At 35.7% G+C, this 17,703-nt stretch overlaps 1 protein-coding gene across 2 annotated transcripts in view; it reads left to right on the forward strand.

The window, feature by feature from the left end:
* Positions 1 to 17,703, forward strand: part of scn8aa (sodium channel, voltage gated, type VIII, alpha subunit a) — a 55,358-nt gene that overhangs the window by 8,100 nt on the left and 29,555 nt on the right. For both annotated transcript variants that reach the window (XM_060893595.1, XM_060893596.1), the window contains exons 3-10: positions 4,054 to 4,171; positions 6,001 to 6,091; positions 7,187 to 7,315; positions 8,932 to 9,023; positions 13,583 to 13,804; positions 15,010 to 15,073; positions 15,242 to 15,383; positions 17,466 to 17,672. In XM_060893595.1, coding sequence (XP_060749578.1) covers positions 4,054 to 4,171; positions 6,001 to 6,091; positions 7,187 to 7,315; positions 8,932 to 9,023; positions 13,583 to 13,804; positions 15,010 to 15,073; positions 15,242 to 15,383; positions 17,466 to 17,672 — 1,065 coding nt within the window. The remainder of the gene's footprint in view (positions 1 to 4,053; positions 4,172 to 6,000; positions 6,092 to 7,186; positions 7,316 to 8,931; positions 9,024 to 13,582; positions 13,805 to 15,009; positions 15,074 to 15,241; positions 15,384 to 17,465; positions 17,673 to 17,703) is intronic.

Here is a 17,703-nt window from a genome sequence, read left to right on the forward strand (position 1 = left end):
GTCACAGTTTTTCAATAACCTTTAGTACATTTTATATCGACAGTTTCTCTTTTTCTCCACTCGCTACTCTGTGCTGATTTAGAAAGCAGACACGGGTGGTGGAAAGTGCCGGAAAATGTTTCCCTGATGCAACCCTCCCCTTGTTCTTGAAATGTTCTACACAGACGAGCTCAGCTCCACCCAGTGCTGATGACGCATTCAAATCCTTTACTTTGTTCTTGTCCCTCTGGGAGAACCCTTAAAGGTTTTATGTAAAGCCCTAAATATTGTTAAAATATTATGCACGCTTTCAAGCAGAAAACATTTAGGAAGCACAATGTGTGAGCCCCACCCATCCAATCAATGTGGTGTCTTCAGTTAGGACATGTTTTTAGATTAAAAAGCTCATGTTGTCTCAGAAACAACCTTTTTTTTTAACCAGTCACTACTAATGTGTACCTCTGACTCATTCCAAATACATTATGTAGCTTATAAATTTGTTTAGTTGTTATTCAATCATTTTATCTCAACCACCATGATAGCTACACAGTCTTTAGTTTTTATTGAAATATGATGATTGAAAGCGGTGCATTTCTATAGTAACAGTTTCACATGGACATCATTGGTGGAAGTGTTACATGATCTAAAACTCGTTCTTCTTTAACAAATAAAAACAAATCATCATTGACATGGTGACTTCCAAATTGTGAGTTTTCGGGACAAAGGAGCTGCAGGTTCTCCGTAGCAGGACAAGCCATCTGTGCTGTAGATGTTATCGTGTAAGTGACGTCAAGAAATAACTCGTTTCACAAATTCCACAAGAGGACTAAAACAGTTCAGGTTCAGATGTGCTGTGACAGGAAAATAACTGCTGTTGATTGTGTTGTATTCTTTATATAATGAGAAACAGAGTGTGACATTTAATGCAGTCAGATCTTTTAAATATTAGGAATTCTTGATTATCAGTGAAAGCTTCGGATTTCCATCTATTAAGACTGAAAGCTGTTTTACTGCCGAGTTTGGAGTGTGTAGCACATAAGGAGGAGTTTTGGTCTGTTTGCTCTGCGTGTAGGTGGTGCTGTATATTACACAAGGCGTCTTGTCTATCGATGTACGAAGTAGGTGCTGCAGTCCGGCTTAATGACTTAAGTGCATGAGCTGTTTTTATTCACTCGACCCTCCTCCCTTTTCTTCTCTCACTTCCCTATCGCTCCCTCTGGCTCTGTAGCTCTCAGTTCATCTTCTAGTGTTGTTTATCTGCTCTGCTATGCTTCTGAAATTTGACTTGATTCATTTGGTCATTTCCCTCTTTCTTCGCTCTCATCCTAAAGTTCTTTCTCTGCTATCTTGTTGAAAATGATAAAATGTTGAGAAAATTGCCTCTCATGCATCATAAGGAAGGAATGAACATAACATATTTTTACAGTTTGTGTGTGTTTGTGTGTGTTTGTGTGTGTGTGTTTTGTTTTGTTTTATGAATTATGAACTAAAATGTTTTGAGTAAGTAAAACAAATGAAAATAGGAGTTTTATGATTCTTAATTTTTTTGTACTAAAAACATTTATTTGTGTGTATGTGTGTGTATGTGTGTGAGTGTGTGTGTGTGTGTGTGTGCATGTGTGTGGGTGTGTGTGTGTGTTTCAGTCATCCTCAGGCTGTTCTGACTCTAACAGTGTGATATTTACAGAACTTTTCTAACCCAATTCCACGGCAGTGCTGGTGAAGTGAACTTTAATTAAATCTAACATTTCTACACTGATTACTTCATGACTCTGGTGCTGAAACAAATGAAGCACAGTTTCATGGCTGCGTTGATGAAGAGTAGAACAGCAGGAGACTGACAAAATACATCATAACATCATACATGTAGCACTTACAGGTATTGATATATATATAAATATAAATATATATATATATATATATATATATATATATATATATATATATATATATATATATAAAAATATATATATATATATATATATATATATATATATATATATATATATATATATATATATATATATATATATATATCAAAACACATTGTTGAACTCTCCATCTGTCATGATTCATCCAAAGAGACACACACACAAACACATACACACATATATACACATACATACACACACACATACACACACACACATACACACATACACACACATACATATACACACACATACACACACATACATAGACACACACATACACACACACACACACACACACACACACACACACACATACATACACCCCCCACACACATACACACACATACAGTATACACACACATACAGTATATACACACACACACACACACACACACACTCTCTCTCTCTCTCTTACTTATCTGAAGCACAAGATGCTCACACCTTATTTCCATGTTGAAAGCATTAATGATAGAAATGTTTGTGAAAAAAAATTGTTAAACAAATAAAATTATCTACATACATATTCTTACATAAAGAGACATCATCTAGTTCATCTAGTAATCGCTGGGTTTAATACAACGTGTTTGTCGATGTGTTGTAATTGTTAAATGTGTACAGACAGAAAGCTTATAGACAAATATCCAAACCTGTCATTTGTGATTCTGTGATATTTTTGATCATTCATTTATTTAAACTGCTCTGATAATGATAATTTTTAAGAATCAGCTGTAGAAAATATTACATAATTAAGCTCCATTTTTTTCATACTGTATAATAGAAAAATGATGTTTAAATGTAATTTTCTCCAATGTTTTTTATGTTAGGTCCGTTAATGTTTTTTAGACTAGGTCTGTAATATTTTGAGTGATTTTTTAACAGAGATATCAGAGAGATCTTTAATTATACACCTTTCAGTATTAAGTTTAAGTTTAAACTTTAAAGATTGACATATTGTATGTTAGCAATTTTTCTTCCTAGAATCCAGGTTTTCTTTCTCAGGAACCTAGAAATCTCTGTGTTTCTCTCTGGTTTTGTTTAATTGTAGGTATTTTGTCCTTAGGGATGATATCCTTTTCTTTAAATCCTGTTAGTCAGTGTTTTGTATTTGTTGTAAAAAGAAAGTGTACAGACAGAAATGCAAACCTGTGATTCTATTTTGGATCGTTCATTCATTCATTCATTCATTCATTCATTCATTCATTCATTCATTTATTCATTTATTCATTCATTCGTTCATTCGTTCTGTTGATGATCAAATTCAAGTAAAATACTTAGACAACTCCTAATGGTTCTTGTCTTAATGGTTCTATGTAAAGCCCTACAAATGAGTGTGTCAGCAGGGTTCAGGGTTCAAAGTTTAGAAACATTAAAAGATGATGTTTGTGAGAGTGTAAATCTGCAGCCATGTCAGTCGTCGTCATGTCATTTCGGTTCTTATAAACATCCAGAATGAAGCTCTTGATCAGGATTTTTAGTGTTTTAGTGAAAATGATGATTTTTTTCACCCCCCAGACAGCTACAGCTAAGTGTGAAAGTAGAAACAAAGGAATCCTAATTATTTTAGGGTGAAAAGAGAAAAATGTCCAAAAAATAAATAAATAAATAAATAATAATAATAATAATACAAAAAAAGGTGAAAACATTAAATCTTATTTAGAAACAAGAAATTAAGGCATTTTACTGTACTGTACTATAATATTAATTATGAATACTGTCAATATTAATCCTACACTAACTTCCTTTTACTTGGGAGTTTTTCCTTGCCACAGCCTCCACAGCCTTACTCATTAGGGATAAATTCAAATCGATTTACCTAAAAATGTTCTGTTCTGTAAAGCAAGGTCTGTTGTTAAAAACACTTTACAAATAAAATTGAATTGAATTAACTTGAACTGAACATGATGAAATGAACGTTTGTGAAACCTTAGACACAATTTTTCAATGTTTTTTAATGTATTAATTTTTTTAACGTATTAATTGTGTACTAATGTAGTTATTGAAGCTGCTTGTGTGATGCTTGTGGTGTCAAAATTCTAGACTAAAAATAATCTGTAACTTTGTAAATACATTGTAAAACTAACCCTCTCTCTCTCTCTCTCTCTCTCTCTCTCTCTCTCTCGCTCTCTCTCTCTCTTTGCAGACATTTATAGTGGTAAACAAAGGGAAAACAATCTTCCGCTTTAGTGCCACACCTTCCTTGTACATTATAAGCCCTTTTAATCTTCTTAGGCGAATAGCTATTAAAATTTTGATACATTCATATCCTTTCAATCTTCTTTTGCGTACAGTGTTGGGAGAAATGACAAGATTATTAAGGTGACACATCCTATAATGATAAGGCATTATAATGCAGGTGTCTAATGTGCATGTATTTGTTTGAGTGCATGCCTTTTTCACAACCACTAAAAAACGTGAAACTGGTGGGAAAGATGCTGGGTCTCTTCCTACACTTACAGTAGAACAGCATCGACTACGACAGGTCGGCAAAAATCTACAGTGTTATTTTTATGCCGTGAAACAAAATGTCCTGTGCATTAATAATTGAAATGTGAGGCATTGCTTGTTTACACTGCCTTAAGCATGGTGTATCTACTTTACCACAGAGAAGATCTAGCACAGCTGATAAACCCAGGCTGTGCATTAGCAAGATTCCCAGGAGTCATCAATGTGCATGTAATGAGGCAATTCCTGGAAGAAATGGAGCAGTTTCCAGTGTTGGTTTCCAAGTCATTAAGCTGGAAACTTTTTTCTAAACTCTGTGCTTTTAAGTTAACATAGCAGGGGTGGAGAAATCCGTAGCCACCCAGGACACCCGGAACATGCAGAATTCATGTCGGGGCTATTCGTTTGTATTCGTAGTCGGTGGCATACTCCTTACTGCCTTTTTAATTTGGTATGTAGCTATATTTAAACGTCGTGTGATGTACTTCAAAGTTATCACGAACTTCTCATTCCAAATTCCATTACATGCTGCATTATCCACCATTTAGCGCTCACAGATTTATCTCAGACATCGTCTCAGAAATGAACCTAAGCGCAGACAACTCACAGAGAAACCTAAACGTTAGCCTGTTACAAATTTCTGTTATGTGACAATAATATAATTAGAAGTGTTTAATTTGTGTAAATTTACTTAACTACCTAGTTAGCTGTGCATATGTTAATTCATTGTATTAGCTACTACCTTTTGGTGTAGCCAGTTTCCAGCTAACCAAAACATACCTGGCAAAGCACGTTGAGTGTTGTACTTGCCTGGTGGGCTAGCTAAGGAACTTATTAATGACAAAACAGTAAATCTTTGTAAAGTTTGTTTAACATTATTATGGCTTAGTGGTTAGCATGTTCGCCTCACACCTCGAGGGTTGGGGGTTCGATTCCCGCCTCCGCCTTGTGTGTGTGAAGTTTGCATGTTCTCCCCGTGCCTCGGGGGTTTCCTCCGGGTTCTCCGGTTTCCTCCCCCGGTCCAAAGACATGCATGGTAGGTTGATTGGCATCTCTGGAAAATTGTCCGTAGTATGTGATTGCGTGAGTGAATGAGAGTGTGTGTGTACCCTGCGATGGGTTGGCACTCCGTCCAGGGTGTATCCTGCCTTAATACCCGATGACGCCTGAGATAGGCACAGGCTCCCCGTGACCCGAGAATAGTTCGGATTAGCGGTAGGAAATGAGTGAGTGAGAGTGAGTGGTTAATGTAGCTCCTTAAAATGTAGCTGGTTGTCATTGTTACCCACAAGGTGCAACAATGGTTCAATCAATATTTAGCTTGGAATTAGAAAGTTGAGAATGTCCACTGTGTGCAAATCCTTCTAAAGGCCTTTGGTATTATTGCATTATTTGATGGTTGATGTGGCAGCCGTCCAAACCACCAGAAGCATTAAAAGTGTCTGGACAAATAATACCAGATTAAGACGAAATTTATTCGTCTGCCATTTTCATGATTGATTGTACGGGATACATATTTAAGCAATAGTTGTATATTTTCATTTTACAATACTTTTACTAGTAAATATTAGTAAATCTAATATTTTGACCAGCAGGCAGTGTTTTTCTCTGTTGATGTATTCCAGTTTGCCTTAACTCCTTCCCACATTATTCAGCATGATCATCATGTGTACCATTCTGACCAACTGTGTGTTCATGACGTTTAGTAATCCTCCAGAATGGTCCAAACAAGTAGAGTAAGTATTTCTTTCACACTGCATGAACACCTTTATAAAATATACAAATACAGTATAAAATGCATGCTATTTTAAGACCTAGTTAAAGAAATAGGACTGCCAAGTGTGTCTATTTCTGTATTTGCTTGAGAAATCATTATAAAACCACATGTATTAGCTCCTCTGTATAGTTCCTCATGTCTGGAGCACAAGACAAGCTTTACACAACCCTACCCAATGTTGAAATATGAGAAATGTGAGAGACTCCACACAAAAAAAAAAGACAGATTTTGTGATATTTTTGTCCTGGATCATATCTCAGTCCTCCTACACCACAAGATTTGCCCAGACTAAGCTAACACTCCCGAGTCAAAATCTCCCTATTCCTAACTCTAACAATATTCCCGACTCTCAAAACCTCCTGAGATATCTTAGTATTTCCATGAAGATTAAAACAAACATCAGCTTGACTGTCACGGATTAAACGTCTTCAACACATGATGTCAAGTTAGAGAGATGTAAATATTGAACATGCTTAATAACAACTACAGTAGTCTATGGATTATTAGGATTGGCTTTTACTCCACACCTCAGAAGAATCTGAAGAGATAATTATTTAAAATAGATCTTTTGTGATCATTTACATTTATGGCAGACACCCTTATCCAGAGGGACCTACATTTATCTCATTTATACAGCTAAGCAATTATGGGTTAAGGGCCTTGCTCAGGGGCCCTGCAGTGGCAGTATTGTGGTCCTGGGATTTGAACTCACAACCTTCCGATCAGTAATCCAGCACCTTAAACACCAGGCTACCACATCTCTCAAAATCCTTATTCATTCAGGTGGAACACTTCCAAAGGTTCCATGTAGAACCCTAAACCGAGCGTTTTCCTATCAGAAAGGGTCCAGTGAAAACCTTAAGAACCCTTAATTAACAAATGAGTCCTTTAAAGCAACCATATTTCAACAGTTTCTGTTTTGCATGTTCTTGATCATTAAGACATCATATTCATATTTATATTAATATTACTCTTGTGAGAATTTTTTTTAAATTCATGTCTCAGATCATTACTAATAAACTCTAATTTATTTCTGTCACTTTCTTGTACACAGGTACACGTTCACAGGAATTTATACGTTCGAATCACTCGTCAAAATCATCGCCCGCGGCTTCTGTATAGACGACTTCACATTCCTGAGAGACCCATGGAACTGGCTGGATTTCATGGTCATCTCGATGGCGTAAGTATCCTCCAGCACACATTATCACAGCGTATGATTAGATCACAAAAAACATCTTAGAATCACTCTGAACAATGTCCTTAATGATTAAAGTATTTGATTTGATTGCAGTGGTTAAAAATCAAAATGCTCACCCTTTAATAAGAAACAAAAAACCCTGAATAGAATTTTGAATATTAATCTGAACATGAGCCTATAAGGTTACAATAAGCAACTTTCTACTCTTATTACACTAAATGAACAGGGGAAGTTCTACACCCTCCATTTTTCTATCCATCTAATCACATCATAACTAAGACCTTTTCTACCAGTTTATCTCTGTTATTCTTTTCGGAAGCTTGACCTTGCATAGGACCTCGGATCATTAAATCAACATATTGTTAATTTTTCATTCATGTTAATGTGTAGATGAATTGTCTATCATAATTTTTTTGTAGCGCTACTATATTAATAGCATTATAAAGAATTTGTAATAGAGAAATTTACGGGTGACGTTGACTAGTTGGATATGTCTGTCCTCTTTAGTGTTTTCTCTCTGAACTCCTTACTTTGTTCGGTCTCTGTACTTTTTCTGTCTCTTTAATGAGTGGAGTGTGTATGTTGTGTGAGATTAGATATATTTCTATACACAGTATATTTACCTTTTAAAACATTCCAGCAAGACCACTTGTTCCTTGTTCCTGTTCCTGGCAGCTCCTGGAGAAAAGCCGGTCACGGACGGTGCTTTGACACCGTCTCATTCACACAGATCACTTTCACACAGATCATTTTTTTGATTATAGGATCATTTTGGATTGACGAAGCTGGGAAACGCTTTCCTAGATGTGGATTATTACGGAAATGTTTTAGTCTGTTTTTTGGCTTAATTTAAATCTTATTGAATGTTACAGACCTTAGGTTTTCCAAATAAATGATACAAAAAACTAGAGTAACACATTATGTAATGGCCATGTTCAGAGATCTGCATCTTAGGCATCTTAATTCTAAAGGTTAACTCACTATTTAAATGGAGAAATTTACTTGTATTTGGCTTACGCTTAATTCCTTCTATTTACTGAGCGGCACATTTGCATTATATTTCTCAGCGCTATCATAAAGTAATGCTTAGATCAATCTGGCGCTTTTCTGTAAGAATATGCACCCATGCTTTAACAACTGCTATGCATATGGCTCACTTTGCTACTAATTTGATCCAAAAACGATAAAATTAAGCGGTGGTTCTGATTAAAACGCTGTTTCCTCCCGAGTCCACCAAGTGAAATAAAACCTTTGAATACATTTTAAAGGAACTTAAATACTTAAGTACAAAGTCAGAAATTTGGTTTTAACTCACCACTAAGCGTGTGTACCTCTGAACAAGGCTATAAGTGCATTACACTACATGGTTAGCAATGATCTTGATGAAAAGAAAGCAAGCTCTATTCATGTAAAACAAAGGCAGACAAATTTAATCCTTATCTTTGTTGCGTCTTCATTAATCGTATCATTATGTATCGAAGGATTTATCTGGGTTAAACAGAAAGAGAGATCATCCCTTACTTACCTGTAATGTCTGCCTGTGGTACTGAATCGTTGTGATCGTGTGTCTCTGTGTAACTTTGATTTGATTATTGCAGGTATATAACAGAGTTTGTAAACCTAGGCAATGTCTCAGCTCTGCGCACATTCAGAGTTCTGAGGGCATTGAAAACTATTTCTGTAATACCAGGTAAGAGCGTGTGTGGACGGGAGGGGCCGTGTGCCGTGTGTGTGTGCGTGTGTGCGTGCGTGTACATGTGTGTTGTTTCTTTTCCTTTTCTTTTCTTTCCCCCTCTTCGTGGACAGGCTCTGTGAGTGGTGTAGTTCCTGGTCCAGTGGCGTGCTGGTGTTCTTGCCGTGTTTGTTGTGGTCATTGGTGTCTGTGTGTGATCCTCCCTTATTTCAGATATGTAACAGAGTTTGTGGACCTGGGGAATGTATCTGCGCTGAGAACGTTCAGAGTTCTCCGAGCATTGAAAACTATCTCTGTCATTCCAGGTGAGGCCCAATTTAAACACTGAGGCTGAGTTTTGCGTTTCTGTTTTTCATTTAAGTTTCATTTCACATTTATGATTTTAGCAAGGATTACATTAGAAGTGATTTGGTTTGCTTTCTTTTTTTTTCCGTCTACCTCCAAAATGATCAAAAATGGTTCTTATACATTTTTGATAGGCTTTGCAGTCTACTGTTGCACTGTGGTCTCATAGTCTCATAGCATTTGCTTTAAGCCCTGAAGGAGACCCACTGACATGCAGAGGCTCACGGAGCAGCAGCAAAAGTCCAAATCCTCTACCACAATTTTCATTATTTCACATTTACATTTACGACATTCGGCAGACGCCTTTATCCAGAGCGACGTACACAAGTGCTTTGAAGTCTCTATCAGTAAATACATTCTGATCCTGGTTCACTAGAACATATTAAGAGTACGATCTGTCTAAAAAACTCAGATGGAAGGCAATATAGTTAACAAAGCACACAGACGAAACTATTCATTATTTGGTTTAAATGTTGGGTGCTCTGATGTGAACAGGATTTGACTTTATAGGCAACAAGATTCAAGCTTCCTTTATTGCCTTGCAGTGGCGTTAGTAGCAGTTAAGTTCAGTGCAGCTTAATATCAATCAATACACTAAATAATAAAGTGCAGGACAATATATGTCTATATACTAATATCAGTTCAAGTCAAGTCAAGCCTCAAGAATTAAATCACTTGATGTTAAATTAATGTGATATTTATTATCATGTTCTTGAATACAACATAAACTTCTGAATTACTGACACTCTTCAAATTAACATGTAACCTTTGTATTAAACGTTATAGACAATAATTTAGACGTAAGATTTTCCTTCAGACACAAAATCACAAGATCATTCATTTATGACTACACATCATAAATTATAGAGTATAATATATCCCATTTTCTCTTACAAACACACGCGCAATGATGATTGATACTTGTTCTTTTAAATGATTGTGTTGTATGGTTTGCAGCCCCTAGTTAAAATATATAATATAACAGATGCACAAGACAGAATAAATAAATAGACATAACTACATGCTGTTTTAGCAGGTTTATGTTTTTGTACATAACCACTTTAGAACAATCCCCTAAACTTCCAGAAAGCCATAACTCTCATAACTGTGTAGACTTCCTTCACTGAATATTAAGCTGAGACTCGAGTTGTGTCCCAAATGACATACTACACACTATGCACTCACACTACGCACTATGTTTATGAGTGTTAGAAGGGTCATACGCTCTCAAATGGAACACTAATTGTTTTTTATTAGCGGAGGTATAAACCGCTTCCCAGTAGATGGCTAATGATGTTGAACGCATGTAATGCAAATACAGTGAATTTTTTAAAATGATGAAAAATAAATAGCACGACGTGGAGTAATTTAAAAGACGTTTCCACCAGAGTGTCTTTGGCCATCTTGAAAATGATTTGTCATCCAGCATCAGTGCCTGGTTAGCCCCTCCCCTTTTCATCTATGTAATCGCAGTAGGGCGTTGATTGCACCAAGTGTTCAACATTCCACACTTAATTTTTTCCTGTTGAATGAGTGCATCTTCCAGGTCATTAAAGTGCACTTCTAATTGTTGAACACACTACACTGCTCACACTATTTTAGAGTGGTGTAGAATAGTGCATACGTATGTGATCTAGGACACATCTTAAAGCTAGAGCTACAGTATAAGGGTTTTTTTGTCTTGTGTGATGTAAGAAATATAGAAATGTTACATATCAAGCAGAGGTAACACTTCATATTAGATATTAATCAGTATCTACATTTCAATGCACTTTAACTACTAAATCTATCTTACTTTTTTATGGAGACTGCCAAGCCTAGATTGGGGATATATTTTATGCTGCATGATGCTTAGAAAGACACTTGCTTTTATAATATAAGCCCAGAACGAGCTTGGTTGACTTATTTATCTGAACTTTATTTATTTATTTTGTTTTCATTTTGAGTTTATTTTATTTGTGTAGCGGCCTGGGAAACACATTTTGTCATTTTTGACTATATATTCTAAACAATGATCTGAAATATGTTTCTCTTTTGCTTTAGTCCGAACAACAAATATTTTTTTTTCCATTTGCAAATCCTTGAAAAACTTAAAGACTGCATTCTGATTGCAGCTCAGGAGCATCATGAACATTGTGATGGTCTACTGTATATCTGATTATAAACTGATTCGATTAGGCTGATAGTCTGGGTCACTACGGCACGTAGCTGGTCAAAAAAGTCATCGTTCATCAAGTGTTCAGGGTTTGAGGAAATCATACTCAGCTAGCAAGCTTTTAAACTTTCTTTGGTCAGACAGTTTGTTTTTAAATGTATGGTAAGGTTTAGTTGAACTGAATCCTTAAAAAACATGAAATGAAAAAAACAAAATAAAAACATCTCCTTGCCATTTTGCTGAAATACAATTCAATTTCTTAAATTCGGAGTGTAAGAGTATGTTATAGGCAGAACAAACTAAGATTCTTTGTCTTTTGTTGCCAGAATTCAGTCACAGCACATCTGATGGATTTTCCCAGACCGCTACACATTTACGATGAAACCTTTAAAACAAAACAAAACAAAACAAAACAAAACAAAACACAAAACCATGTAAAGGAATTTGGATACTTTCATATTACTTAAATATAATGATATAAAAAATCCTGGTGTCTTTTCTTGCTTCATGAGCAAGTAGCAGGAAACGCTAGTATAATATAGTGTAATAATAAAATATATAATATAATCTTCAGTAATCATTTCCACAGAACAATCTTTCCTCTTCTGCTGGGTCATTTAGAGGAATCTTAATCCTGCTAACAGGAATATTTTCAGCTTTGAGAAAGTATATTTAGATTTATTTAGATTCGAGGAGAGTGTAGTGATAAATTGTTACTTGTGCTCAGTTCTCCATTATGGGCCAGAGGTTGACTATGTTAATGTGCTGACTTTTGATTCAGTGAGGTAAAGAGGTTTGGGGTAAAGGGCTTTGCACTTCTAACGATGAAAAGTCCAACCGGTGCTACATCAGATGTCGCTGATGGACTGTATGCATTCAGCCTTAGGGTTTAAATGTCCTGCATGAAATCTCCGCTTTGATCCCTCTCCCTGCATGCTCAGCTCCCCCTCTGTCATGCCCCCCTTGCTGTGCTGCAGTATTTAAATATGGATGGATGTCACAGACGTATCGATGGGAGTCCTCTCTTTGTGTCCTCACAGATCACGGAAACTTTCACAACACCGGGATCCTTGCTTAGCTTAAATTGTGTGTTCATGCAATATCAGGGTTTATAAGTAACCTCTTATCACAGCGCTGTGGATTTCTCGATTCTGATTGTCCAGGAAGTGTTGATTAATTTAATTAGTCATTTCTATAGTAACAGCTAATTCATAAGGGTGTAGCGCATGCACCTGAAAAATTTTTGTCAGATTTACAAACGTATAGGCTTAGATATGGTCAGGAATTGTGGGAAGAGGCATTTATTTAAATCTTTGCTTATTCAGATGAGAGTTTGACATGCCCCTTTCTCAGTAACATAACAAGGTGCTAGAGAGTTATTTTTGCTACCAGCAAAATAAGAGTGATAAATAAAAGTAAATAAAAAAGTTATGAGAATCTAACCAACTTTTTGAGCATTAACTGTCATTATAAAAACATATAAACTGTACAATATTATATGCAAAAACAGTAATTGTTGACTAATTGCTGTAGTATAAGAGGAGTGGAACATTTGGAGGTGTAATTGAAAATGATCAACTTTCACCTTCACTTTGCTTTACTCCTCTTTTCATGTCTTTGTCAGAGTTTCTATAGTGAATGAGGATGGAAAGAGAAGGCTCCTAAACATTTGCTGTGTATTGTTGTGATCATAATATATGATATATTTTTTAATGTTAGTTTTGTGTGCATCTGGTCTATTTCTCTACTTATAAAGGAGGTCAAGGCATGATCACAAAAATTGATTTTGCTTTTAAAAGTTGGTAGACTTCAAAAAACACAGACAATTATAACCCTGTGTGTGTATGTGTTTGTGAGAGAAAGAGAAAGAAAGAGAGAGTTTATGAAATTGGCTGCACTGTGTATATGACCGCTTTAAAACCTTCTGTCTCACTTTCATGCCTTGAGACCCCTTTCGTCCACATTTGCCAGTTGAACACATACAAAACTTCTCCGTGCCTCTCTCTTTGCCTGTGTGTGTGTGTGAATGTGTGGGGGCATTTTCACCACCATCCAGGTCTAAAGACCATTGTTGGCGCCTTGATCCAGTCAGTGAAGAAGCTCTCGGATGTGATGATCCTCACAGTGTTCTGTCTCAGCGTCTTTGCCCTCATCGGCCTGCAGCTCTTCATGGGGAACCTGCGGCACAAGTGTGTCATCTGGCCCATCAACATCACTGAGTTATACCAGGCCAATGGCAGTGAAGCCTTCGACTTCGACGCGTACATCATGAATGATAGTGAGAGACGCCTCATGAATCCAGTTAAAAAAATACAATTATTGATCATGAACAGTGCACAGATTTGACCATTATGGGTTTCAAGTGACTCAGAGCAAAGTGGAATAGAAAATGAGAAGTTTCGGGTAGAAATGAATGTTTATGACATTCAGGGCTGGAAATTAAATGTATTTTGTAACATGTTAGGAAATTTGTATATCACTGACTAGAACTGAAAATGAATACTTAGTTTAATTTAATGGCACCTCTGTGAAAAAATGTCTCTCTAGTTTATATATATATAGCCAATAGAATAATTCATTAGTTTATTCTGATAGAAAATGTCCGATAAACTAATGTACTAATAAAAAGGGTTAATAAAATATCTTTACTATTCACTTCTATCATCGTCCGGTTAGATTTATTATTTTTATTTTTCACACAATTTTAGTCCAATTACGGAGTCAAAGAAAAAATTGATACTTTTGCTACAACTGGCAAATTTAATTATGTGTATTTTAAATATTATATATAGACTGAGGGGCATGTAGTTCAGAAAACATGTTCATTTGTTAGTCCGAAATGCAAGGACAGAACAAAGGTAAAGAAATGTTTACCAAGTGCACAGAAATAATGAGCACAGAGCATAGAAATAATAAAAGTCATAAAGATCCTGCAAACACAAAGAACACAAAGCTTTATTTCACAAGCTATTCACTTTCTTATTGTGTTTGATTAGAACTGGACTGGACTGAGACCACGATGCTCCACATAGTCTGAACCTGTTTGCTTTGTTCTCACCTGTCTAAACAAACTGCACCAGGGTTCAGCACAAACAGACTAAACATTGTAAATCTGGAAAAAAAATGCTAAAATGTAGAGTATATTAAAACTTTTGACTTACATAAATAAATGCATGATAAAATAAATTTCTCTTAAATTTCATGTGAGTGTAGACAATTTTTATTTGATTTCTTGCTTAACCAAGCACAGATTTAAACCTTTTTTTATAGAACCCATTTTGGAATAAAATTTGAAATCATTTCTTCCAAATAACACAAAATATCAATACCAGTAATGTATTGTTTTTCTACATTCTAAATTTTCTGTGCTTTTTCCACTCTATTTTGAAGATTATATTTTTAACTCCAAAAAAAAACAAACCCAAACTAAAAGTTATCAGTGAGGAAAACACTAGGAATAAATGTTTCTCTGTTTGTCACCAGAAAATTTCTACATACTCCCTGGCAGCCTGGACGCTCTGTTATGTGGGAATGGCTCTGATGCTGGGTGAGTTTATGTGCAGTCTCTTTCCCACAACATAGCAGCTTAAATACTATTAAATATGCTCCAGAGATGAACCCAAATATACTGGGAGTCCTGCTTTGTATGTAAAAAAGCCTTTCTGCTGTAAGGAATCCTGTAGCTTTGACGCATGTTTTGTGTGTCTTTGTTTAGACGCTGTCCTGAAGGCTACACATGTATGAAGGCTGGACGCAATCCAAACTACGGCTACACCAGCTTTGACAGCTTCGGCTGGGCATTTCTTGCTCTTTTCCGTCTCATGACTCAGGACTTTTGGGAGAACTTGTACATGCTGGTAAGCGTACATCATATTTTCTTGAATTATTCTTATATTATATTTGCTCATTTTGATTGTTTAGCTTTGACAAGACTGATATTTTACTGACTACGCTGTTCTCTGAGGATTGTGAGCGATTGTGGTTTTCACTGTGTGATAATATAAGCACGGTAAGTTATTTTTGTCCATATATATATATGTGCTATATAGTATTCTCGAACGTGATTGGTTGGATGGCATTGATTCATTTTCTATAACAGCTCACCTCAGACATTTGTTTATTAACTCTAATTCTAATGTTGTCTTTTCCTTAGTCAGAGCTTCTTCACACAGACTAGTATGACAAACATCCACATCATATTAAAATAAATAATAACATAATAATAAGCATTACTATGCTCTAAAGTGTTTTTTTAACGACTTACAATGCAAAATAGAAGTAATCTAAAAAAGTTTTTGACATAAAATATAACTGTGCACTTTTTATTGTGTGCATATTTCTACGCCGGTCAAACAACACATGACATCACTTTCCTTCCTCGACCCTGAGAGTGAATGTAATACTCCTTAACCAGTTCTGTGAAACGCTCTAAATTTGATTATATGTAGAAATGAGACAGAGCTGCTGTAGCTTTGCGTGTTTAGCTGTGGTTCTGAGTGGAACATTGTAGGCTGCTCTGTAATGGCTGAAACACTTTAGAATACAGTAGCGACCGGGAAGAGGCATGAAATATTAACCTTCGGATTACAGCACAGGCAGACTGATGAGAAATGTCTTCCAGATGGGAGCACAAAGCCTACCCTATTTTTGGTCCTAGCTTTGAATCTACATTTTTAATATTTGCTCACTTTCATGTCATGCTTGTCGACGGCCTCCTGTACACCAGGGGACTATATTTACACCCCCTCACCTCTGAATGAAGAGGCTGTTGGCCAGCATTTTGGTGCACAGTGTGTCAATGTTTGGAATTTCAGCTTTGAACTTGATAATTGATTATTTTTTTGAGATATCGTGATGCAAAAGAAACCACCTCAAAACCTCAATAATTCGTGCTCTTTATTTATTAGAGGGAAGAAGCTTTTATTTATTAGGAGGGTTTGATGTGGATGGGACTGTAACTGTAAATGGCCACACAGCAGTCATCTCAAAAAGCTCAGAGTTCTCTAGCAGAATTATTTCTTAAATGTTGCATCATTTCTTTTATTAATACAGCCCATGTACTAGCTGCAGAGTCTTTCATACTTTCAAATATTTCTATATATGCATGTGTGTGAATGTGTGTGTGTGTGCTGAATGAGTAAATAGATACCCAAGCTATTTGAGAAGCATGCGTTATAATATCCCATTATAACATTACTTTGTGACATTTCCACATTATCAAAAGCAGATCGTCTTAAACCTTCCACAATAATATCTCTTGCTATTGACATAGCGACTGTGTTACTTAACTGTAAATAGAAAAAGAAAATTGTCCTCCTTATATTCTTAACAGATCAGTTAAACCCATTAAAGAATCCTGGTCTTATTTTTTAATAAAAGATTGAAAGTGTATCATGAATCCAACCTGTATATGTATATATATATATATATATATATATATATATATATATATATATATATATATATATATATATATATATATATGGTATCATGTAGTAATATAATACACTGAGACAATCGTTATGCTTTTTGTAAGTTATGTAATATCTCAAACTCCATCTTGTTTTTTATTGTATTTTTGTTAATATTAGGATAAGTGGAATGAAAGATGGTTGGAAACGGTTTGATGATAAATTCATGTAATATTTATATTTATATGAAATGTATATGAAGCTTAGATTAGCTTGCCATGGCTGATTCTTTTTTCTTCACTTCTCAAGCTTTCCCAAGGTCTAGCAGCTCTAACCATTAAAAACTCTTCTATTAAAGCGACTCAGACGTTCTTTTCTGAAAAAAGGAAATTAAAGAAAAATGGCAGAATTATAGAATTTTTTTTAATAACCACGTGACTATATACTACTTAGGATTTGTACCAAACACCTAAACATGTTTGATACTGTAATAAATTGTTTGCACAATTTATTTTTATCATTTCTCAGACTCTCCGAGCAGCAGGGAAGACCTACATGATCTTTTTTGTGCTGGTGATCTTTGTGGGCTCATTCTACCTTGTCAATCTCATCCTGGCTGTGGTGGCCATGGCATATGAAGAGCAGAACCAGGCCACCATGGAGGAAGCAGCTAGGAAAGAGGAGGAATTCAAAGCCATGATGGAACAGATTAGGAAACAGCAAGAGGATGCCCAGGTTACTGAAATTACTGCATAGTGTCCTCTCC

The sequence above is a fragment of the Tachysurus vachellii genome, chromosome 19, assembly GCF_030014155.1.
Source record: "Tachysurus vachellii isolate PV-2020 chromosome 19, HZAU_Pvac_v1, whole genome shotgun sequence".
NCBI classification, from domain to species: Eukaryota; Metazoa; Chordata; class Actinopteri; order Siluriformes; family Bagridae; genus Tachysurus; species Tachysurus vachellii.